We start from the raw sequence: 23,482 nt of genomic DNA, 5'->3' as shown, positions 1-23,482 counted from the left end.
TCTATAAATTGTTGCCCTGTAGAATGGATTTTGGGTTTTGTAGGATACTAATGAATGACAATAAATCAAAATAGCACTTAGTATTGATGAAAAAAAAAAAATCAACTGGAAATCAAAATAATGAAAAAGTACTCATTTTTTTGGTAGACAATTTTATTATTTACAACTTTCTATGAACCTATGCTTTATATTACCTGAGAATATATTATGAATAAACTCATGTCTAGTAATGCCAACTCCTACCGAATGTTCCTTCCAGGACCAAATTCAAGTACCTCTAAATATTTATTAAAATCCCATAAATGTCTGGTAGAACATGAACAGCTTTCTTCACAAGCCACTAAGACTCGTGCGCATCGTACACGACTTATCCAGCTGCTCGATGCCCTATCGTATTGAGAGAACGTTATTGTCCTTTTGACCCAACAAGGCTCGGTTCTCGCGCCACTCATGTCCACGCTGTTCACTGGCGACATCCCTAGAGAGCCCGAAGATAAAGGTGTCATCGTGGACAGACTCTAGAACGTAAACACGTCGCTAGGCGTATAGTTTCGGAAATGGGGCTTCCAAATAAATAAAGCGACGCGGTTCTCTTGACCAGGGTCAAACCCGATGCTTTCGCTCAATCCCCGGAAAAAATTTGCTTTCAAAAAGAGCAAATAACGCGCAAGGCCTTTTTTGTGCAAAAAAGGCCCCGACAGGCAACATGTCCCTTCGGATCCGATAACGATAGCTAACGACAAATTAAAAATTCTTGCTCTACGCTCACTCCAGTGAACTTCCGTCCTGACTCCTGCCTTTAAGGCGATTGTACAATCCGCGTCAGCCCAAGCTGAGCTCCGACCTCCGAGTCTCGCAGCAGACCACCTTGCTCGAGTCGCGTGAAAACAAAACAGCACGAACTGAGCTGTAAAGGCAACAGCGAAAAAAACCAATCACTCCAATCTACTACTATACTGGATACGCAATTGTAGCTCATAGATTTAATTCAACAAAATTTTTGAAACCGCAGTCTTGCGAAATAAATGTGGTAGTGTTTGAGGTAGTGTTTGTATTTTTGTATGAGACACGAACAAAGTTTAGCTTGTTAAAGAGACATTAATTCTCAATCAATGCAATATTATCCTTTTTCTACACTACTTTAATTTAAATTAAAATTTCAACGTAGATATAAATAGGATTTTAAAAGCAGACATGACAAGTATTCGATTATATCATATCCTATACCATTAACCATCTTTGTTTGACATCTGTGACAAATGGTTGTCATTCTGCCATTTTGTCAAATAACATTTTATTTGACGTCGAATCGCGATCGCGAACATTTTGTCGAAACTTATCACAATCTGAATAATTATTATTGTTTTATGTTCGTCGAGGAATTCATTGTAATTGTACTATTTTGATGTTAGTGAAAATGTTGTGACATTGTGATGTATCTGTTTAATTAAGAAATGGAGACAAATTCAAGTCAAAAAGGTGAGTAATGACTAACTTGTAAGCTTATGTTGTTTGTGTATGAATAACTGTTCTTGCGACACTGTTCCGGCTGAGGTAGTACAGTCGTTGTATTTCCCATATTTATCAAAATATTCGCACTTCGATATTTATTTATCCATTTAAAACACCTGTAGTAGTTTAGAAAAAAATATCTTGATTAAGATATGTATCTTACAGTAAACACTGACATATTTGCCTTGAGTATTGCCAAGTTATGAGTCATTACTGGGATTGTGATTTGTGATGTCATGTACAAGCTAATAAACAAAACACATAAGGTTACATAGGGCTATCCATACAAGCAAATGCAAATTAATTTGCCTCTGTACTTGTGTTAAACTCTCGTTGTTAACATTGTACAGTTCTATTGCATTTAAAAAAATTCTAATAATTGAAAAAAAAAAACATACTTTTTAAAATTTTGTCATTTATATTATAATAAAGCTTTATATAATTCACCCCTTATTATTATAGCAGAATGAATAGACAAGTCATTTTAAATAATTAAGTATATGATTATATTTAAAATGACTTACTTGATTACATGTATATTGATATTATGTATGACTTTGATACATAATATCGATATACTCATGATACAGTACTACAGAAGATTCTTAACAAAAATGATTTGGCTTGAAAGAAAATTATTGTTAAATAATAAACTTAAACTATTAAAAACTACTATATACAAAAATTATTCTTAGCAAATGTAGCATACAACAAATTCCTGTAAAATTGTATGTTTCCAAAGAAAACATTATTTTTATAAATAATGACTACATAATAATTTGGTATTTCTGTTGTAGTATCCTGTGTGGTGAACTATACATATGATGCATCTGAAGCAGACGAGCTGACCATAAGACCAGGTGATGTCTTGAAGGATATAGAGCGGTTGCCTGGTGGCTGGTGGCGTGGTGAACTTAGAGGCAGGAGGGGCATGTTCCCTGATAATTTTGTTACCGTACTACAAGAACATGCAACTAATAGGTATTTTTTTTACTTACTCTACTATCTACAGTTAAGAAAATTATACTTATATACTTTTATGTTCACAGGTATTTTGTTTTATATGCAAAGTCTATATGATTTATCATACATACTAAATACCTACTACTATTTTCTTATGGCCATTAATTAGCAATTAAATAGCAGTTAACTAGCAAATAATTATGTAGCTTTTTTTTATTAAAAAGTGTTGAGCTGTACTTCTATAAGTCTTTGACTTCTAAATATGAAAGTATACCTAATTATGATACTATTCATTAAATACATAATCATGAATTTATTTTATTACTTATATATGCTACATTTTAAATGTTTTAAAATAATAAAATATACTTAAATATATAGTTTGTGGTCAGTAATATAAGGAAGTTAAAATTAAATTGGTATCCATAGGTCATTTTAGTCAATATAACTATACCTAGGTGTAAAAATATAATATTAAATGTAGCCTTAATAAAAAATTGAAAGAATTTTTAAAATAGGTGCAGAAAAATTTGAGCAATTTTGTTACAAACATACAAATCTTTCCTCTTTATAATATTAGGATAGAGTATAGTTTATACAAGTATGTAATATGTACTTACAAACTACCAAGCATTGTTAACTGCAAATGAGGATTACTTAAGTTAACAATTTCTTTTATAATTACAATTTCTTAATCATTGACTTTTAATCACTGTCCTATCTAATCAGTCATCACTAATGATAACGACTGATAACTCCCGTCAAAGTTTTACCAGACTTCAGTGTGTTTTTATTTTTACGAAAATCGGTAGTAGAGTTATTAAACGGTGTGTGTGTGAGTGTGGTGCGTTTTAAATTTATAAATTAATGAAAGTGATTCATTTTGTGGTGTGTGCGTTATATTTTAATACCTTAATTAAAACGGTATACTCAATAGTCAATTTAGATAAACTAGTGACATCATGATACTTGCCTCTCATTTCTGATTCTGTTTTATAGGTAGGTTTTAAGTATGTCTGTTTTTGTTTTAGTGCGCGGTGAAAAAATTTACAACCGACTTCCTGTTCCGAATACGTAACGGAAAATTAGAACCGTAGTCATAGATATACTTTAAGGTTCAGTTAACACTGCTCTCATACATACAATTTTAATAACATTAGTTCAAATAAATACAGGAAATACTCTTCGACTCTGCAATAACAAAAAAATTTTTTTTTGTCAATAAACTCATATTCTCTGATTGTGAAACAAGTCCTAGAAACATAAGTATATTGTAATAATACGTATGTTGTATTCATTTTTCTATAAAGGCTCATATTTTCAGGACTAACGCTGTGCAAGGGCGGTGCCGTGCCGTGTTCAGCTATTTGCCTGCCAACCCTGACGAGTTACCGCTCTGTGTTGGTGACGTGCTTGAAGTACTTGGAGAGGTATGTATAGTAGAATTTACAGAGAGTATTAATTAATGGGCAAGAGTATTTGGAACCGCTATCGCAATATAAAATTATTGATAGCGAATGACTTCATATTTCTATACAAATGTCGCCTTTGTTTTTGGCGTTACCGGGTACTATATAGTGCTTTGTCTCAGGTAAGTATTTTTATTATCTACTAGCGGACCCGATAGCGTTGTCCTGCATGATATTTCAAGCGATTAGGACATTAAACAGTTTGAAAGTACCGACTGCATTGCAATTTGCCGGGCGGATTTGTGAATCTACACCATCCAAGGCGCCACACAAACGCATACGAAAAATTAATTTAATTCGGTTCAGCCATGTTCAGCAGTTTCGGGACATACACACAATAAAATATTATAATATACACATAATATAAATATGTAATGCAATGTAATAATTTTTCAATAAAGTTTTGCTATCGTAACAAAAATCAAGATTACTTTTCATTCTTAAACAATTTAATTTTTGTTCGCAATATTCTTAATTTTTTAAGAACCTTCTGACAATAACAAACACATAAAAAGGAATTAGCGAAATCGGTCCAGCCGTTCACACGTGATGCCAAGGGAAATAGGGATTTATAGATAGTCTTAATAATACAAGAAGTTGAGTGATATGTTTTAATCTCAGCTTATGTATTGTAAAATATTATTGTCTATTAGTATTAAACATTTAGTGGTTGTTTGTCTGTAGGTAGAAGAGGGGTGGTGGCAGGGCCGTCGTGCTGGTCGCGTAGGGGTATTCCCCTCGAACTTCGTGGTAATGCTTGACCCTCCCAACGCTACCCAACAACCAGCCCCCGCCGAACCCGCGCCCGCCCTTCCGCCCAAACCTGGTAAGTTCAGTCATTTTCCATTGTTCATTCTATTACGGCAACATTGAGCCACAGATAATTCTAGACCAATTTAGTGCATGGCGATTGCTGATTCCAATTGTCTCACATTTCTCCTATATCATATGATTGATGATAACTAACAACAAAGTATTAATGTTATCAGGAGAGTAATGTTTTCAAAGAACTTATGAATAATCATTGTCTCATGAACCATCATTTGTTAGTTTAATTATTGAGTTCTCCGTAAATGGAGGCCGAATGTAAATAATAGAGTCATTTATAAATGTGAGTTATTGCTAGAGTTTATGGGTTTGATAATTTCAGATAAATTATAACATTGTACTCATGTCAGCCGGTGTCTATTGATTGCGATACCAATTATCACTGTTAAATAATTATATTGTAGCCTTAGAATTCTAATATAGCTATCAACGTATAACAATCTAATACAATTTTAATTAACCTAATAATAAAAATAAAGTTAAAACAAAATTTAAAAATTTTGAACATTGTCACGGGACGATTAACGCTATTATCGCTTATTTATGTGAAGAGGTCAGGAATCTGTGCCTGATTAGCCAGGTGTAGCCAATGCTACGTGCCCCGCAAATTTGCTCCCACGTACCCGAATATAATACCCGTAACTGTAATAAAGAAAATATATGAACTTACATAGCAGCGTAATATATCTTGCCTCACTTCCACTTTAAAATCTAAAACTCGATTTCGTCACGTTTAATATTAAAAATATGTAGGTATTTTACAAACATTGTTGAATATAGTAACACTTTCAATAAATACTTATTTAAGCTAATGATTTCATATTGAAAGTGTTACTAGTGAGTTTTGTTTTATTTAATACCCTAAACTTGAGAAGGGCTAATATAGGTTAGGCGATAGGTTACCTTTAAATGATAATAAGCTGCCGGTAGTTAATTTGCAAATATAAATTAAAACTACATATATGTTTATAATTAATTTAACGTTTAAAAAGAAATGATGTAAGGAAGTAAAAAAAATTGTAGCCAACTCTCAGTCAGCAGCCACAAAGCCAAGTATAATAGATATAGCGCTGTCTTGCTTAAATCCATAGGAACAGAAAGAGATATTGTTGTTTGGTAACTTTTATCTACGTGTTAAACAATATTGGTGTTGGAAAATTAAAAATTTCTCTTTGCTCCAAAAATCATCCACCAAATGTAGTAATCGCTTCTCAATGACTGAACTATATGTACAGAGAAAATAAATTTCTGAAATATTATGATAGACGCACGGTTCGTATTTGGCCGTAATTTTTGAATTTAAATAGAAATCTTTTTTGATTAAAACCATGTGTTTGTATTGGTAATGAAATCTGTTGTATAATGTAATTATTATTTTACTTTGGATTTTATCTGCATATTTAACACTTCTTCGTACGGTGGTGATAATAATTTAATAATTAATAATAATAATTTATTTATTTTTCTCCCTTAAACATTAACAATAATAATAAAAAATACAGTGACAGTATTGGGAGACTGATTTCCAAACTAGGTAAGAACCTGTGATATGGAAATGATGATGAAACCGGCATGTCTTAGACCTGCATCTGGCTGATCACCTACTTCTGTATACAATACATAAGATACAATGTTTTTTATACAGTAAAAGAACAATGCCGAGTACTATTTCCGTACACTGCCGTGAATGAAGACGAGTTGACGTTAGCGGACGGTGATATCGTCACGATCGTGTCAAAGGACGCGCCGGATCGCGGCTGGTGGCGTGGCGAAGTTAATGGCCGCGTTGGACTGTTCCCTGATAACTTTGTGCAACTATTGCCTGCTGGTGAGTAAGCATGTTCTTTTACATGGTTAGGATTTTTTAAGAGAACTAGTATTTAATTTATGTAAATATAAAAAACCGTATAAAGCAGTCAAAATCAAAAAAATTATGACGACATCAACAACACACCGGTTATATTGTCCAAAATCTTAGGCTGAATTCTATTGTATAAGGTTTTTAATTACAACGTCATAAGGTGCTACGACTATCAGTTTTGCGATCAAATGTGAGTATGTAGTCCCTTCGATGTCGTTATCAGATTTTGACAGAAATAAAAGGGAGAAAACTTCAGGAGACCGTATGAGAGTAATACTCTCGCTGTATTACTCTCTTACGTTCTTCTGCCATGTTTTCTCTGGATATATTAAATAAAAGGATCTAAGATCTAGCAATAATTTTAAGAATATCCCATCACGTTAACGACAAAGTTTTTATAACTAGATAGAATTTAATATAATTACAATTAATAAGATTATACGGTAATCTGATGGCTTTGTAAGTTGTTATATACCTAAGCAAAAACATAGTTAAAATCCGGACTCTCTTTTATATTTGCTATTTTAATCTGTATTTATGTGTTACACAAAAGATCCCATGCATATTGTTAAATACAAAAATATACATAAAGCATTCGTAAATAATACAAATATCAGTACAGTGCACCCATTGAATGGGCCATTTGTTATATGAAACTGTAAGGACAGAATAAAAACCCTTTTCGTGTGAATTTTATGCGTGACGAGTATTATGTCTATTCTGTACCAGAATAACGATTCAAAGGACGATAAAGTTGTTTTCTGGATTGTTTTTTTTATTATTAAAAAATGATAACCTTATACATGGAAACATCAGGCATATTTCGGGGCCTACTATATCTTAATTTATTATAAATCAAAAAAATATTTTTAAACTTTATTGACAAAACTGAAATATGAAGAAGCCATTGACTGAGAAATAGTGAAACAAAAAACGACTGTTGATTTCTAAAATGAAAATCGTTTCGCATCAATAGGTTTTGACGTCACTTAGCGGATTGTAGGGTGACGTCATGATAGTAAATAGACCTTTATTATTTGTTAAAGATCACGTACTTATTAGGAAATTGGACAGTTGCACGTGATATGTAAAATCGAAAAGCTTTACAAACATTTTGTATGGATGGAGAGGCTGTTTTCAACCAAGCGGACGTATGATCTTTCTGTAAAAATTTTTTTGATATGGAATACTTGAAGATACATCGAACTATTTTTGGAGTATGGAATAATTAAGCGATGATCTGTTGTGAAATAGGAGTTGTCATACGTATGGAAAATCAATTCGTTGGTTTTTCATACAGTAGTCTTCGAAGCAAAACTGTTGTCGATTCAATAGTCAAATCAATACGACCTTATTCGAAACTCAAAAATATGCGTGGCTGTATGCCTGCTTGAAAAATATAGTTATATAAAAGTTATTTATTCTTTAGTTTTCACTTACTTTTAATGATGACAAATAGCTCGTAATTACTGAACAGTTTCCTTACAGTAATTGTGTACTTTACGCGTGTTCGTATAACATTTGTTTTGTTAAACAAGCCGATAAACGTCGAGCCCTGTGTAAATTATTATATCTTGAGATATCGCTTAGAAGTAAATATTATTGATTTTACATACTAATGTATAGACTGTATTTAGAGAAGGCAATTGAATGGGTCTGATATAAAAGTACAGCGCACATCCAAGCGACGAACAAATATCATCTTTCATCATTAAAACCACATCTGATAATAAATTTTAGCATATAATTTTAAGATTATTGTAGATCCTATACCGCATATGGCTGGCGAATAACATTTGCAATTAATGTATAATAATGATATACTCGGGAAATTTCACCGTCCCCTGGGCTTAACTCCAAAAAAGTATATTGTTTCTTTCCATTTTTGTCATCGTTTCTTAAAGTAGGGCAAATGGAAAAAATATATGGTGAAGTTGAGTAGTTTATGTATCCATTTTGAGAGATCGATTCACGATTTAAATAACTTCGCTCGATAGAAAAATAATCCAAGCATGGCCAATTTTTGACAATTTGGATTTAATTTTATGACGAAAATTTATATAAAACCTGATTTGAAATTTACACGATTTATTTTATCGCAAGCCAAGTAATCCATTTTAGTATTATTTTTTAATATTATGCGCATCGTAATCCACACTGATACAGTAATTCGTGCTGATATAGGGCTTTAAACGTAAGGATTCCGGTTTGATTTTAGAAAACATTAAAAGAGTTTCTACATAAAAATAATTGTTCTGGGAGGATGGCATTTGCAAATGTTATAATCGTGATGCCGTTGAAAGATCGAAAGACTCGAAAGTTTCCACTGAACTGCAATAAACATGTATGATATGAGAAGAGGAGGCAATTCTAATTACAGTAGTAGAGTAGGCACTCACGACTGTAAAACTGTCGAAATAAATCTAGTAAATCTCACTTAGTTATCACTATTTACATAACGTTACCGGTAGTAGTCGCTGGCGACTTGAAGCCAACGATATCAAGAAAATCTCACTAAAGTCCTGAGTTTTGGGTCAAAGTCCCGATTCTAAGTGAATGTTTACTTGTCGCCCACTATTGACATTTGTTGTGAAGGTTACGGCTGTCGTGATTGCATTACCTCATCGTGACGGGCACTCGAGTAGCGAGCACGTTTGTGTTGTGTAGTGGTCTCAATATGGGCATTGCCAGTGAGTTATGTTTTGTTGATCTTCGTGTTGGATTTTGCGCCTTAACTAAGGAAATTTAGGGCTGAAATCGCGTTGATTGGTTTTTGATTGTTTTTTGTTATATGTTAAACTTTCAATTGTTTATCTCGTAATATAATTTTCTGATACAATAGAGATTTGTTAATGCCGGATTAAAATATGTAATATATTGTTTTATTTAAAATATAATATTAAATATATGTTCTTCTCAATACAATTTTTTTTAGTCTTTGGAAAAGTTAACTTAAGTATGGTGTAAGAAAACAATCGTTTGTTTTAATTATTAGCATCGAATCAAAACAGGTCCGGTTATCTATTTTATAGTATTCGTGCGCTGTCGTTGTAAAATTACATTTTGGAAACTGCGACTTAAAATCTATATTCCCATACAGAATTAATGAATTCAAAATTTTTGTTTATGTTAATATTTTTATCAGGTAACTTTTAACTTTCATTGCTCTATTTGCTGAGTTTAAGTGAGTTTGCTAAATAAGTTATTTAAAATTTATTTACTTAACATAATGACACTCACCAATAATCAAACGATAGTTAAATCCTATATTTTTTTTATATAAAATAAATCAGAGGCGCGTAAATCTTTGAAGGCCTGGGCCTCAGATTTCTGTATCTATTTCAAGAGCATTTATTAATCTAATAGGCAGCCCCCTGTGACAGACGGAACTCGTCGACTTTTTGGGTCTAAAGCATAATGGTTATACTCACGATGTTTTTCTTCAACTTTCAAGCGAATGTTAAATGCGCTCATAGAAAAAAGTCCAGTGGTGCACAGTCTGGGGATCGAACCTACGTTCTCAAGGATGAGAGTCTCACGTTGAGGCTACTTGGCCAATACTTATTTTTTTTTTGTAATTAGAAATGCTATAATTGGCTCGAGGATATTGTGGTGTTAGAGTTTCGCAAAGGCCACTTAAAGACCTTCCAAATAAAATGTTACAAAGTTATGCAATCATTGAATTAATTTACATAATATAGGACGTGCCCCGATCACTGTTTAAGATGCGTCTTATCAGCTCCAACTAATTGATTATAACATTAATTATTCATTAATTTTGTAAGCAGCTTCATATATACATTTATTTTTATTTAAAACTTTTCTTTATTTGTTGCCTACGCGCAGGAAAATATACTTTGCCAAGGTTATTTTCGATTATGCCATTGCGAATAGTGATTCACGTGAAATATTTTAAGGAATATTTACAAACTGAGAAAATTTTGTTAGTAGATTAGGTCTTGTTTTTGGATGGTCCATGCAACGCGAGCCTCCTAACTGTTACCTAGCTAGCTAAGATGCTTTGTGTTAGATTGGTATTCTTTATAGTAGCATTAAGTAAATGTAAAATTAGAATCACTTTATATTTATTTTCTTTTTTTGACGTTCATAAGTGTACATTATGTTACCTATATGAATAAATTATTTTTGACTTTGACTTTGAGTAATTGTGAGGTATTCGATGCGCCTTAGGCATCAAAATGTTACATGATATGTCAGGCATACGTAAAAGGCTTGCTCGCTAAAGATATGATCAAACATATGCAGAAATGTGAGGCCAAGACCTGAACAGCAGATACCAGAAGAGAAAAGTGAAATTGGGTATCTATGAGCTGCGGTACTTGCTGTTACAGATGTTCCGTAGGCTCATTTGCCTTAATATAAAAAAAGTAATTGCCACGCAACTGGATAATTATTCATACTAAAAAGTATTTCGACGTTTGTTTATAGGCAAACAAGTGTGTATGGGTTTCGTGTAATTAGGTTATAAAAATATTTCGTGCTCATTTATTAATTATGCTCACCCAAAATTAAAACACTGACTATAATGGAAATTGTATGTTCTTCTTGTACCTTAATGAATAATTATTAACGATTATTTAATTATATTTGACTTAATCGTTGTACAAATCTATTAGCTATATCAGATTAAACGATTACACTGATTTATAAAAAAAACTAAGTGAATAATTAAATTAGTACAAATGTATCATTAAAACAGCATAAATATATAAAGACAGAAAAGAACAGTTAGTTTAAATTATATCTTTAATTAATAATTGACTATATACCGTCATTAAAAACATGGTGAAATTAAATGATCTCTTAAAGTAGGTAGGAGATATGCCAGGAGCGTAGCAAGTGGAGATCCATGGTCTCTGACTCAGGAGACTCTGTCTTCAGGAAAATGTAGATGGTAACAGATTCCGAACTAGATTTGAGTTTTATTACAGTTAACACTAAACTTTATTAACAGTTGCACAAGATGTCGAGGAGAAGAAGCCGGACCGGCCGCCGTCGAAGGGCTCCAATTCAATATACCCAGTGCTCAATAAATACTCGGAGAAAATATCGTCAGTCAAAGAACTCACCACAACTAAGCTAAGGTAAGAAACATTTATTTCTAAGTAACGGTGAGGCTAATAAGATTGGCAATTGCTTTTTGTTTTGGGGTCGCAGTCGGTTGAAAAATAATAAATAAAAACAACATACAAACACAAAAGATTCGTTTAATATATATTAACTTAACTTTTTGGCTTTGTCGTGGGTGACATTACAATTGTTGAAAAGCGATAGACATGATGATGATGAACTAGATTGTAGCTCAGGTAGTCTCACTCTCTTTTGAGAACTTATTTGTAGGAAAACAAAAACATCCAATTGATGGTATCTATAAATAGTTAAGATTTTAAGAACCTTTACTAAAATGCTTTTAGTCGGAAAACATAGATAAGCTTATTTAAGACTTAATATTTTATCTAATGATTATCATAGTATCATTATTGTTGTAATGATTCACTGACCATATTTTTTAATGACATCATTTGCGTTAATGATTTCATTTAATGCATATAACGTGATTTAATATCTTATAGTTATTCTGTCAGCTAGAACTTGAAAGTGAGTTATGTAATTAGAGATATATAAATATATTTTAGTGGTAGTAATTGAATTCAAAATTTGGTTGTGTTTAAAGGTTGTTCTAGTGTATAGTGATATTTGTGGACTGTTTGAATCTCAAGAGACATTTGTCTTTTTGAGTTGCTCGTTGACGAATTAAAAGACTGACTTTATCAGTAGGCTGATCTCTTAAACAAAAAATCAATGCATACAGAAAAGTATCTGACTCATAGATACAATATATAATGTTCTATAAATATAAAATGTTCGTGTGTATTTCGTTCCTCAAATATTTAATAAGTTTTCATTAATTTTCTAGCTGACACAGAGAAATACGGCCATTATTTGTTCTTTTTTAATTTAGCTTACCTTTTTTGTAGCTATATACCAACATAAGTAAATTTTTGCTATGCTACCCCATAGAGATTGTTCGCTTTACCGGAATAAAAACCTAAGTAGTAAATAAAACTAATTTTTGCTCTACAATAAATAAATAAAATTATTTCGATTGTGATTCAGTTCATATGATTACTTATAAAAAAATATATTTTCCAGCATGCACAAAGAAAATACGGTCAGTAAAGAGAGCAGCACACAAAGTACAGTCACGCACACAAGCAAAAGCGACTCGGAGAAGATAATACATAGTGAATCTGTCACCGACGGTCCGGAGGGACAGGTATTCATTACTTTTAATTATTATTATTATTACTAAAGCTTCATTAATCCATACAACAATTGTTTAGTTTATACCTTACTATTAGCATTAGTTAAGTTGGTATAAGTTTAAAACCAAAATTTAAGTCAATTTTTGTTGTTAATTGTATGGCCCCTTTGAGGGTAAAAGCTTCCTCCATATTTCTCCAATTCTCTCCGTCTTGAGCAATATTCATCCAGTTTCTCCCTGCTAGTTCTATAATGTCATCTGTCCGTCTTTTCTTTTGTTGTGATCTCTTTCCATAAGGTCCAGTCCATTTCGTGATTTCTAGTGTCCATCTTCTATTCGGCGCTCTTAATAGGATATTGAGTATTTGCAATGTAATAATGTTATAGTATATAAAACAGGAGACAATATAAATTTGTATAACTATTTAATTACTTGTTAGTTCTTATGTACTGTATACTTTCAGGTAAAGAAACCGCCAGTACCGGTGAAGAAAAGCCCGACCCCAACGTCTGCTGTAACAGGACTGTTTAGTGGACTTAAGAACAAAATGTTGTCTTCTTCGGACAAGAGGTGAGGATTTTTTTCAGTGTATTTATTTAAACAATTAATATTGTTTTGTTTAAATAATGAGCTAACTAATGAAGCGGACAGCAAAAAAGAATTTGTTCAAATTCGGATTAAACATGCCTATAGTGGGGTATGAACACAAATCATTTTTTTTAAATTGGTTATTTTTCAAGATGGATCGCTTTGCAATTCGTATTAATAAATTTAAAAAAATTTACCTTGAAAACCGCAAAAAACATTCAAATAAGTTTTTTTTGTCACAAAAAACTTATGCTTATGCTTAAAGTATAGTTAGTAAGGAAGTTAGGTATATAGAATTATTGTATATATCTTTATATACAAATCTTCTGTGCTTGTACTTGTAATTAAACTCCTATACGTCTGGTCCGTTTGATGAAATCTATTGTATGCAGAAGATTCTGTTTTTTTTAGTTTTGGTAGTTTGAAAATGTTGTATTTAACATGGGTGCATTATGTCCGCTATAATATATGACTTCTTAATAATTTCAGCGAAAAAACTTCAACTTCTATATCCAATAGTAGCAACAGCAGCGTGGAAGGGGATAAAACAGATGGTGTGTCGTCAAGTAAAGTTGCTAATACTAGCACATTTGATCATGTTGAGAGGAATTCCATACTCAACGACCCGAGAGCTAGCAGGTAATTTCATAGCAAGGCGAAGATATTTTGTTGAAAGTGATTTTTTTGGTTATACAGTCAAAATTGTTTACGATATCGCTTAGAACAACATACCCTATTGATTAAAATCAAAGGGCTGAATTCTATTTTGTTTTTACGACCAATGAATAGTCCTTCGATGTCGTTATAATAGATTTTGAATATGATTTTGTGTTCACTAGGTGCGAATGTTGTCGTTCGAACTCGGGTGTACGAATTTTTCTGTCTATTTAATTTATGTTTTTCTAGTGAAGTTAAAAATTATGTGTTACTTAAAACAATTAAACAATCACGAAACGAAAATCTAAGGCTTTTTATATATTTTATTAGAATTAATAATTATTCATATTTATTTTTTTAAAATTACAGAGTGAAAGCACCGCGACGCAGGCCACCCAGCCAAATAATGAGAGATGATTCGCCAGTCTCACTTGGTTTGACTAACGGACACGAAGGTTATTATTATATTTGCCCTGTAAACAAAATACTATTCGTCTCTTTCTATCAAATTGCCTTAATGCTGTGATAAAAAGAGACATGTGAATTTCGCCAGATGTTTCAACTTTCAAGCCGATGTTTGCCTTTTGGAAACAAAGCTTATCTGAACTTCATAAACGCCTCAATTACAGAATATAAACCTTAATTAGTTGAATAATGCATTTCGTGGATTAACAAACGAATTAGTTTAAAATAATGTTTTTTTAGCTTCTCCAGACAAGACCTTGGACAAATCTTCAGATAGATCGTCGGATAAATCGTTAGATATATCTTCGGAAATAAAGCCGCGTGCGCGTGAGTGGGAGAAACATAGAGCGCCTTGGATGGCGGAATTGAAATTGAACCAAGCTAAAAAAGGTGGATTAGGGGATAGAAAACAGCATACTAGCACAGATAGGTGAGAAATGCGTTTATTATACCTAGAGTTATATTTGGTTGGTGGTTGTGAAAAGATAAAAAAAATATTTAAAAAAATCTCAGTGTTCATATGATGTTTAAAAAAAATGAATATTATGAATTAATAATTTGTCATGTCATTGCAATCTGGTGTCAATTGTCACAATTTCGTAATTTATTAAAATCCCATATTTGTCTGTGAAAATATGTGGCAGCAATAAATTGTATCTTGATATATGTATAGAATTGTTGACTGTGGTGTAGAAGAAAAGAGATCGTCACACTCCATGGAGATGTCAAAGAGCACATCGTCTATTAGCAGTCGAATATCTGTCATGGAGAGTTCTGAGTGTAGTTTCGAAGTAAGTATTAAATAAATAACTTTGAAGATTTTGGGTAGGTTAAATGCTAAATAAACTAGTGTTGGCGTAGTGGTTCCACGTGCGACTGACATTCTTGAGGTTCGATTCCCAGTTGTGTACTAATAGAATTTGTCTTTGTGCGCTTTTAACATTCCCTCGAACAGTGAGAGAATACATCGTGAGGAAATTAACTAGCTTCAAGTGTTTCCTCACGCATTTTTGGAGATTCTTGATCCCTTGATTACTTAATTGTTTACAACTTATACTAACGAATACTCATATTATGTATGTTACTAACCCATGTTTGTATGAATTTATGAATAAAACTCTAATAATATTAGTATAGTAGCGCGTTACATACTAAGATCTAATAGAATTAATTATAATGATAAGGGATATAATAAATTTCTTACAGAAAATCAGAACCACGGATAAGAAGGAAAGTCCGCCACCAGATCTGCCGACAACAAAGCCGCCCCCTTTAACGTCACCCACCGCAGCTGGTATGTGTCTGTTTGTTTTAGAAGGGGGAAGATCAGGAACCTGATGTTGTGTAATACCGCCGCCCATGGACACTCAATACTAAAGAATCGCGAGTGTGTTGCCTGTCTTTTAATCGGCACTTGAAGGACCATCGAATTGGTTCGTTCGAATGCGGTCCAATAGGTTTTGTTTGGTTGAATGCTTTTATATCAGAAACCAATAGTTTGTATTGAAGTCATTTTGTTGTATTGCTCAATTTTAGAGGAATTATGACAACTAAACTGTAATATAATAAATATTAGGAGAGTTAAAGTTTTTTTTAATAACGTTATTGAGAGGTTTATTTGCTATGTTAACGGTTTAAATTACTATTTATAAAAAGAGTCTATATTATATATTATTATTATATATTTATTTATAAAATTTAAGGTTGACGTCAATGTTCTAAAACAAATTGAATTCTGAAGAAAAGAGAGCATTATATACATCGCCATCCGAATACATACGCTATTCATGTATTATATTATTTTTGAATAAAACATCCCTTCACAGATTCTTAACCGTAATATTATTGTTTGTTGCAAATGTTGTATGGGAGAAATTAAGTATTATTATTTTATCTCCAAAGAGATTTTTTATTGAGATCAAAATTTTAGTTTTGTGTATCATTTAAGGATCAAGTCAGCAACAAAATAATAGTGAATTAGTTAGTCTCTGTAGAAAACTATCGGTTATCGGTATATCGGTATGTGGATTCTATTTCCGCACTTAGACTTTCAATAGGTTCGTTGTACGTAAACTGTACAAAACTATTTTATAGTATTGTCTTTTATTAACATAACTTTTACACATTCAAAGAAAAACACTTTTTTACGGATTATAGTTATGTATTATCTAATTTCTAAATATTATTATATAATACATAACTATAATCCGTAAAAAAGTGTTTTTCTTTAAAACTATTTTATATTGTACACAATTAAAACTTTTAGGACGAACATTAACTACGATGCTTGATGACATCAAGAAACCTCCAACGCCATCTCCGCCCTTGGCCTCCGCAAGGTTGGACCTGGACAAATCGGTCGATAAATCTCTGGATGGATCGCTCGATAGGTCTGACAAGTCCTTAGATAAGTCGGACAAAGTGGAGTTGAGGGAAAAGTCGGAGTTGAAAACGGAGAGATTGGAGACGATCAGCAGGTTTTCCAGCGTTTTCAATGAAGTTGAAGAGAAAGGGATTAGTTTTAGGTAAGTTGTGTTTTATTTGGACTTATAAAGCAAGCCTTAAATTATTAAATAGAAAGATTTCTAAGGTTTTTGAAAAAAAAAAAATTCTAAGATTTCATTAATATATCATATCTGCTAGACTGGATGCTTTTTTTTAAGGCAAAGCTTTAAACTTTATTGCTTGCCATAAAGTAATAATATGAAATGTTTTTTTTTAATCTATGAAGATCTTTTTATTAGCTTTTATAAACATTACAAAAAAAGTTGTGATTATACCCTAAATTCGACGCATGAACTGAGGCTTCTTCTTCGTCGTAAATCTGTCTGTCTCGCTCGCACTTATAGGTCTAATGGAGAGATGTAGTGATGATTGAGATGCGTAAGAATTGATTGTGAATGAATGGAAAAGTATTTCATAGGTATAATTTTTCGTTTAGTTAATAATTTGTAAGATAAATGTCACCATTAAATGTCTTTCAAACCAAGTTAGAAAATAAATTCTTCATTGTGCATTAATAATCGTACGTAAAGTAATGAGTGTCATAACAAAAATCTTATATTTATAGAAAAACAATAAGCTTTACTCATAAAATTCGTCGACTGTTAATTAAATAATTTTTGGGGGATATATATGTAAACTGATAAATAAAGACAGTGTTCAATAATGCAAAAGTTTACTTGAATAACTGACACAAAATACACACGTGTGTTAAGTACGATCGTGGGGAGCGGACTGTGTGCATTAATATCAACGTGCTATACATAAAAAAATATTAGAATTATGAGATCAATGTTGCCTTTTCTCAGTTCTAGTATACTGAGTTCGAGCGGCATCAGTCCCAACGCGGAGCGGACTAGCACTTTGGAAAGAAGACACACACGAACACAGGATCATGAAGGCAACGATGCGTTGATCGCTCAACTAAATAGCAGGGTACGATATTTTACTTCTATTGATTAGTTTATTTGTATTAAATTTAAAAAAAATGCAATTCAATGGTGGGATTTTGTCCGCACACGATCAGCCCATTACCATTGACAATGAAGATATTTATCATCTATAAATAAATTATTTATGTTTATTTTTGTTGTTTTCTATTTTGTATTTGCTGGTTTATTTTTTTTTTGTACTTTACGAAAAAATTATCAGGGTAAATTTTTACGATGAGTGCGTCACAAAACACGACACTCTGAAGTTACATTTAAGTTTTTTGTGATACTTAAATAAACTTAAAAAGTTTCAATGTATTAACATTTTTTCTATAGTCATTGTCGTTTTTATACAAACGTAAAATATATATTTTTTAAAGTTTTTAACTTGTTACGGCAAAGTATTTTAATTTCTAACGCATGTACATGTGTGTGTATACTTACAAGTTTTTTCTTTCTTGTTTGGAATTATGTATTTTGTTCTAATGTAATTGATGTGTATGTACAATGTTTTATATCAATAAACAAAAAAAAATTGTAATATCTCAAAGATTTATTATATTGGATATTGATAGAACCGGTGTCTTCCAGATATCGAACCTAGAGAAGCTAATAGAAGTACAAAACGCCAAATTCACGGCAGCCATTGAGGAGCTCACAAACAAGCTAACTCTTGAAACGGAGAAGAGACAAACGCTTCAGACTGAAATGGAGAAGTTGGCGCAGTGCGTCACCCAGGTCTAGTGTAGTTTTAATTTGCACTTTATTTCAACGGAGAAAGGCCGTTTTTCATTCGCCAATATTTTATAGCACAAATTTGTTAATTGCATTTTGAGTCTAGTCCAAAGTCAACGAAATGAAATTTACCACCGTTTAGTTTATTTGGGAAAATGCATTTAATATTACAGATGGACGAACAATATCAATTATAAAAAGATTTTAATATAATAGTGATTGAATGTCTGAAGTTCGATATCGGAAAATATTTTTTTATAATTTTTTTCGCTCTCTTGTGCTCTGACTGATCTTTGTAATTCTTTTCGTCAATTGTCAACGGTGTTTTAACAGTGTTATAAAACGCAAATTAAATATCATGATTTCTTCAATATAAAAATGGTAACCATAGCGACGAATACGAATACTTCGGTCCATGGAGTCTTTCATGAGCTCTTATAGAGAATCTACAACCGAACTTGCTTGTTCATACCATGACGTCGAATAAACTAGCCATCGTAAAGTGTATTTTATTTTATTTATTAAGTCTACAACATCATATATATTACGAAATTTACTGATAATTTTATAAAATCTTCTATCTAATATGTATGTCATTATATGTAAAATAAGTTTTGCAAAAAATTTGAATTAAAAAAATGCAATTAAAAACATATACAAGATAAGACAAATATATACAAAATAAAATAAAATAACCGAGAATTTTTGGTACTAAAGTTTAATGTGATTAGCATTTATCAGATTTTGTTCAATCAATTGGTATAAAAAAATTGTAACAAGTGGCGCAGTCTAATAGTAAATTTTGACGTCAATTTAAGACAAATCTGTTATGTAATAAATACTTTTTTACTATTTTCAATAGTTTAACTTATTTATATCGAATCCAAATATTAGTTTTAAACATACAAAATTCATCATCATTTTTATTAAAACTAGTTCATAATGAGATATAAGAAGAAGAGATATAATATAAGAAGGCGTCTTGCGTTCGGTGAATGAAAAGATATCAATTTTTGAAAAACAAAATTATGACCAATACGTATGCCGTTTCACGTCGTCAAAACTGTAATTTTTCAGTACAATTTTTAATATATAATTAAGTTTAAATTTGAATATGAGTAGTGTTGACTTAGTGGCTTCAGCGTGCGACTCTCATCCTTGAGGTCGTAGGTTCCACTCCCGACTGTACCAATCTTTCTATCTATGTTGAACATTCGCTCGAACGGTGATATAAAACATTGTTAAAACACCGGCTTACACCCAAAAATTCGACGGCGTCAGGCACAGCCTGATCGACTTAACTATTAGATTTACAAATGATCCTGAAGCAGATACATAAATCTGAGGCCTAGACCTCAAAATGCTGTAGCGCCAATTATTGATATTGTATTTTGAATCGAACCTTAGACATTTTACGAAACCTTTGGTCCTAACAAGTGCTATTTGGATTTTAAGTACATTAAGCGTGCCATTCGTGCTGTCGAGAACTGTACGTAAAAGTAATATTACTTTGATAAAAGTATTTTCAAATTATATTTAAATTTTAAGTTGTAGTTTTAATCGCTTACATAAGTTATTTTGAAGCTTACGCGTAATTATAACGATAACATGAACGTACTTAATAAATCAATATAAATGTTTATATAATATATAGATTAGATTATAGCTGAGTACCGGAGTGATGTAAAATGTACCCTATCACATTGTAATAAGGACGACAATGCTTATAACCATCAGGGCCTAAGTTTTCTTGGGTTGTGATGTAACTGAATTCGTCTGTAAACTTAATATAATATTGATGTTCCAATAATCTGAAAGATACAATTCTCTAGTACTAGAGAGTAGGGATAGGATATAGGTGAGAATGTAGGTAGATGGAAATTTAATAAGATGATATACATATGCATAATAGTTTTAATTTTCGAATATTGAGTGTGATTTAAAGGCAATTTATATACGTTCAGGAAATTGTAAATTCCAATAACCGGATTATTATGTATAAGATAGAAAACTGTGTACCTTTGTACTACATATCCAATTTTCTTTGTAAAATATTTACATTTTAAATCGGAAGCTCAAATTTTTGTTTGATCACTTCTGAATTGCATAATATATTGTAATAATTTTGTGAAAGAAATTTGAATGAAATCGTCTTGGATTGCATTGATTTTACATTTTTGATTACACGTAAAGTAATGAATTTTATTTACGTTCTTGTAATTCGATAGGTTGTAATGTTAGGTATTGTGATAAATGTTGCCTAAATAATATAGACACTTCCTAAGGCTTTAATCGTGCACAAACGTTCCAAGCGTTCGCATACTCGGCGTATGGCGTAACGATACTTTCGTCAAATGTATCGTTTAAACTTCACAGATATGTTAATATCATATACGTCAATACAATAATGTCCAGGTCTGACAGTTCAAGGCGTCGATTTATTCATGAAATTTGTTGACACTGCACAATTCTATTCGCACGAATTTCACGCTGTTTAAGTATTGAATAAAAATCTATATATTGACGTATATGAATACTCATTGAATATTTTTGCTATGGATACGAAACAGAGGCGCTTGTGTATTTTGAATCTTAACTTATAACGTTAAAAAATTTAACAATTGAAAATTTTAACAAGTTAATCAGTTTAACTTTTCGTGTTTGCAATTAGTTTTTATTTATCTTGGAAATTGTACAACATGTAAACATATTATGCAGCGAGTGTATTAATAATAGTTTTCATAGCAAAATTTCATATGCGTATACGCTCGTACGTGCACGTACCGAATGTGCGAACGCTCATAATTATAGTAATATTTTTGTAGGTACAAATTATGTTTTGCAAATTCTACATGCTTGTTACATTGCTCGATATATACGCAGCTTATGTAGTTTTATTGGTACAAAGTTATTTTTCTCAAACTGTCCAAACAAAGAACGGTACCTGAGCTGAAAACTGTACATTGTGCTATTTGCTTTAACTTTCCGTTTAGTTGCTAACTGAATATATTAATAAATCGATATCAATGATCTAAGCTATTTATTCTGAACAATATATTCTTTTTGTACATTTTTATATTCTGTGATTGGGCTAGAGATGTGGACCAATCATAATAAAATGAAACGCCATCCGTTTCCCTCTGCCTTTTATATTCTCATATATTTGACACTAATGGTTACCAGATCTTAAAGGTATCGATTTATTTTACTGTAAACACTGTTTCACTTATTTCTATTAAATATTAAGACAAATACCTTTATAGTCTTTTAGCTAAAGAATGAACAGGAACGAGTGAAACATTATTTCAGATGGGTCAAGTGTTGGCAGATAATTGCAGTTGCTATTTTGAACATATATATATATAACAACGATAATAAGTACAATTCTTAAAGTGAATGTGACAATCCAGAATATTCAAGACCAGTCGGTTTACAGACGATAGTTTAACGTGACAACGTCGTAACAAAACATTGATGAAATCATTGCATAAATAATACTGTTGGCTTAGGGTTAAGAAATTCTGGGACGGGAATCTTAAATCATATAAAATGACATACTGTTATGTAATAAGATTCAAAACTGTTATCCCTATAGCAACTGCCAGTACTAGCCAACGGTTAAACCTGGTCCTTATTTTGTAACTATGATCTAACCAAATTAATGTTTTAATACAATGTCCTGCATTAATTAGATAATCCCAAATGTATATAGGCTTCGCAGGTTTATTTGATAAACCTAGTGTAAGGTGACTTTTTAATATTTTAGTACTTACTTCGTGCATTCCAGATGTTTTTATTACGGTACTGTATTCATTGAATAATTACATTTATGATATTATATCGTTTTTTATTTCTCCCTTTCTATCAATACTCCAGTCATTTTATACATTTGGAAAAGAAAATGAACCGAGAAAGCCAAATTTTGGATATTACGTGGGGGCGGCTAGAAAAGCTCAAGTTCAAATATTGTCGACCAAAATAACCTTGTGCAATTTCCGCCATCTTGAAAAAGAGTTAAATTCAGTTTTTTCATCATAACTTGGTTCCCCGTTGAGATACGAAAATTTTCAAAGAATACTTTTTTGTTGCTCTTTGCATGATCTACAATTAAGATACATTTTTCACGTATCAATCATCGTTATCGAGATATCGATAAAAAAACAAATGTGGGGAGAAGAAATTGCTCTTTCCTTTTTTCTCGTCAGGGATATCGAGAAATGTCCAAAACAAAACTTCTAGCGTAAGCATATTTCCTGCAATTTATTTTCCTTCCTTTAATCAGCAAAGGTAAACAAAGTTCTCAAAAATAATACTACATAAACGTATTAATTTTCTGTAGGAATCCTCGAAAATGCATTTCGTTTTTAAGCATAGACAATCTGTGAGTAATGTGTAAAAAAGTAAATAATTACTGTTGACGTAATCACCAAATCCACCGATTTTTCTGTTTGATCTTTATCTACCTTACTTGTTTAGTTATTACGATTTAATATCGGCAGATGTTGGGTTTTTAAAGTATGTATAATATATTAATTACCTATTTAAGTACCTACACTGTTTTGCTTTGTTAAATTGATTAAGTATTAACATAGGAAAGAGCATTCATCCCTGACAGGTTCTCGAACTTAAAAGCGATGTACTAAAATATAGATTTAAGACTACTCAATAAAGAAATTTTTGATTT

General features: G+C 31.7%; 1 protein-coding gene across 4 annotated transcripts; it reads left to right on the top strand.

Annotated features, from left to right (window-relative positions):
- Positions 1-1,292: 1,292 nt before the first annotated feature.
- Positions 1,293-22,636, top strand: LOC110995167 (SH3 domain-containing kinase-binding protein 1). Of its 4 annotated transcripts, XM_022262194.2 has the most exons (16): positions 1,293-1,479; positions 2,310-2,493; positions 3,800-3,905; positions 4,629-4,770; positions 6,418-6,600; positions 11,609-11,738; positions 12,808-12,931; positions 13,383-13,489; positions 13,997-14,146; positions 14,534-14,619; positions 14,870-15,059; positions 15,303-15,420; positions 15,836-15,923; positions 16,896-17,154; positions 17,941-18,067; positions 18,655-22,636. In XM_022262194.2, exons 1-16 carry the CDS (start codon positions 1,455-1,457, stop codon positions 18,805-18,807), a joined length of 2,172 nt encoding a protein of 723 aa, XP_022117886.2. In that variant the 5' UTR covers positions 1,293-1,454; the 3' UTR covers positions 18,808-22,636. The 4 variants fall into 4 exon arrangements, with proteins under 4 accessions (XP_022117886.2, XP_022117890.2, XP_045487586.1 ...); XM_022262198.2 differs by lacking the exons at positions 1,293-1,479; positions 2,310-2,493 and adding an exon at positions 3,252-3,319; XM_045631630.1 differs by lacking the exons at positions 1,293-1,479; positions 2,310-2,493 and adding an exon at positions 3,345-3,363.
- The last annotated feature ends 846 nt before the right edge of the window (positions 22,637-23,482 follow it).

Source organism: Pieris rapae, chromosome 2 (genome assembly GCF_905147795.1).
Source record: "Pieris rapae chromosome 2, ilPieRapa1.1, whole genome shotgun sequence".
Lineage (NCBI taxonomy): Eukaryota > Metazoa > Arthropoda > Insecta > Lepidoptera > Pieridae > Pieris > Pieris rapae.
Note: the sequence above shows the minus strand (reverse complement) of the source record. Positions and strands in the feature narration are given on the sequence as shown.

Bases quoted from the DNA above. Each gene is read 5' to 3' on its own strand.
- LOC110995167 (XM_022262194.2), top strand. From the start codon at position 1,455: ATGGAGACAAATTCAAGTCAAAAAG. The intron at 1,480-2,309 runs GTGAGTAATGAC...TTTCTGTTGTAG, and splicing joins GACAAATTCAAGTCAAAAAG to TATCCTGTGTGGTGAACTAT. The intron at 15,060-15,302 runs GTGAGAAATGCG...ATATATGTATAG, and splicing joins CAGCATACTAGCACAGATAG to AATTGTTGACTGTGGTGTAG.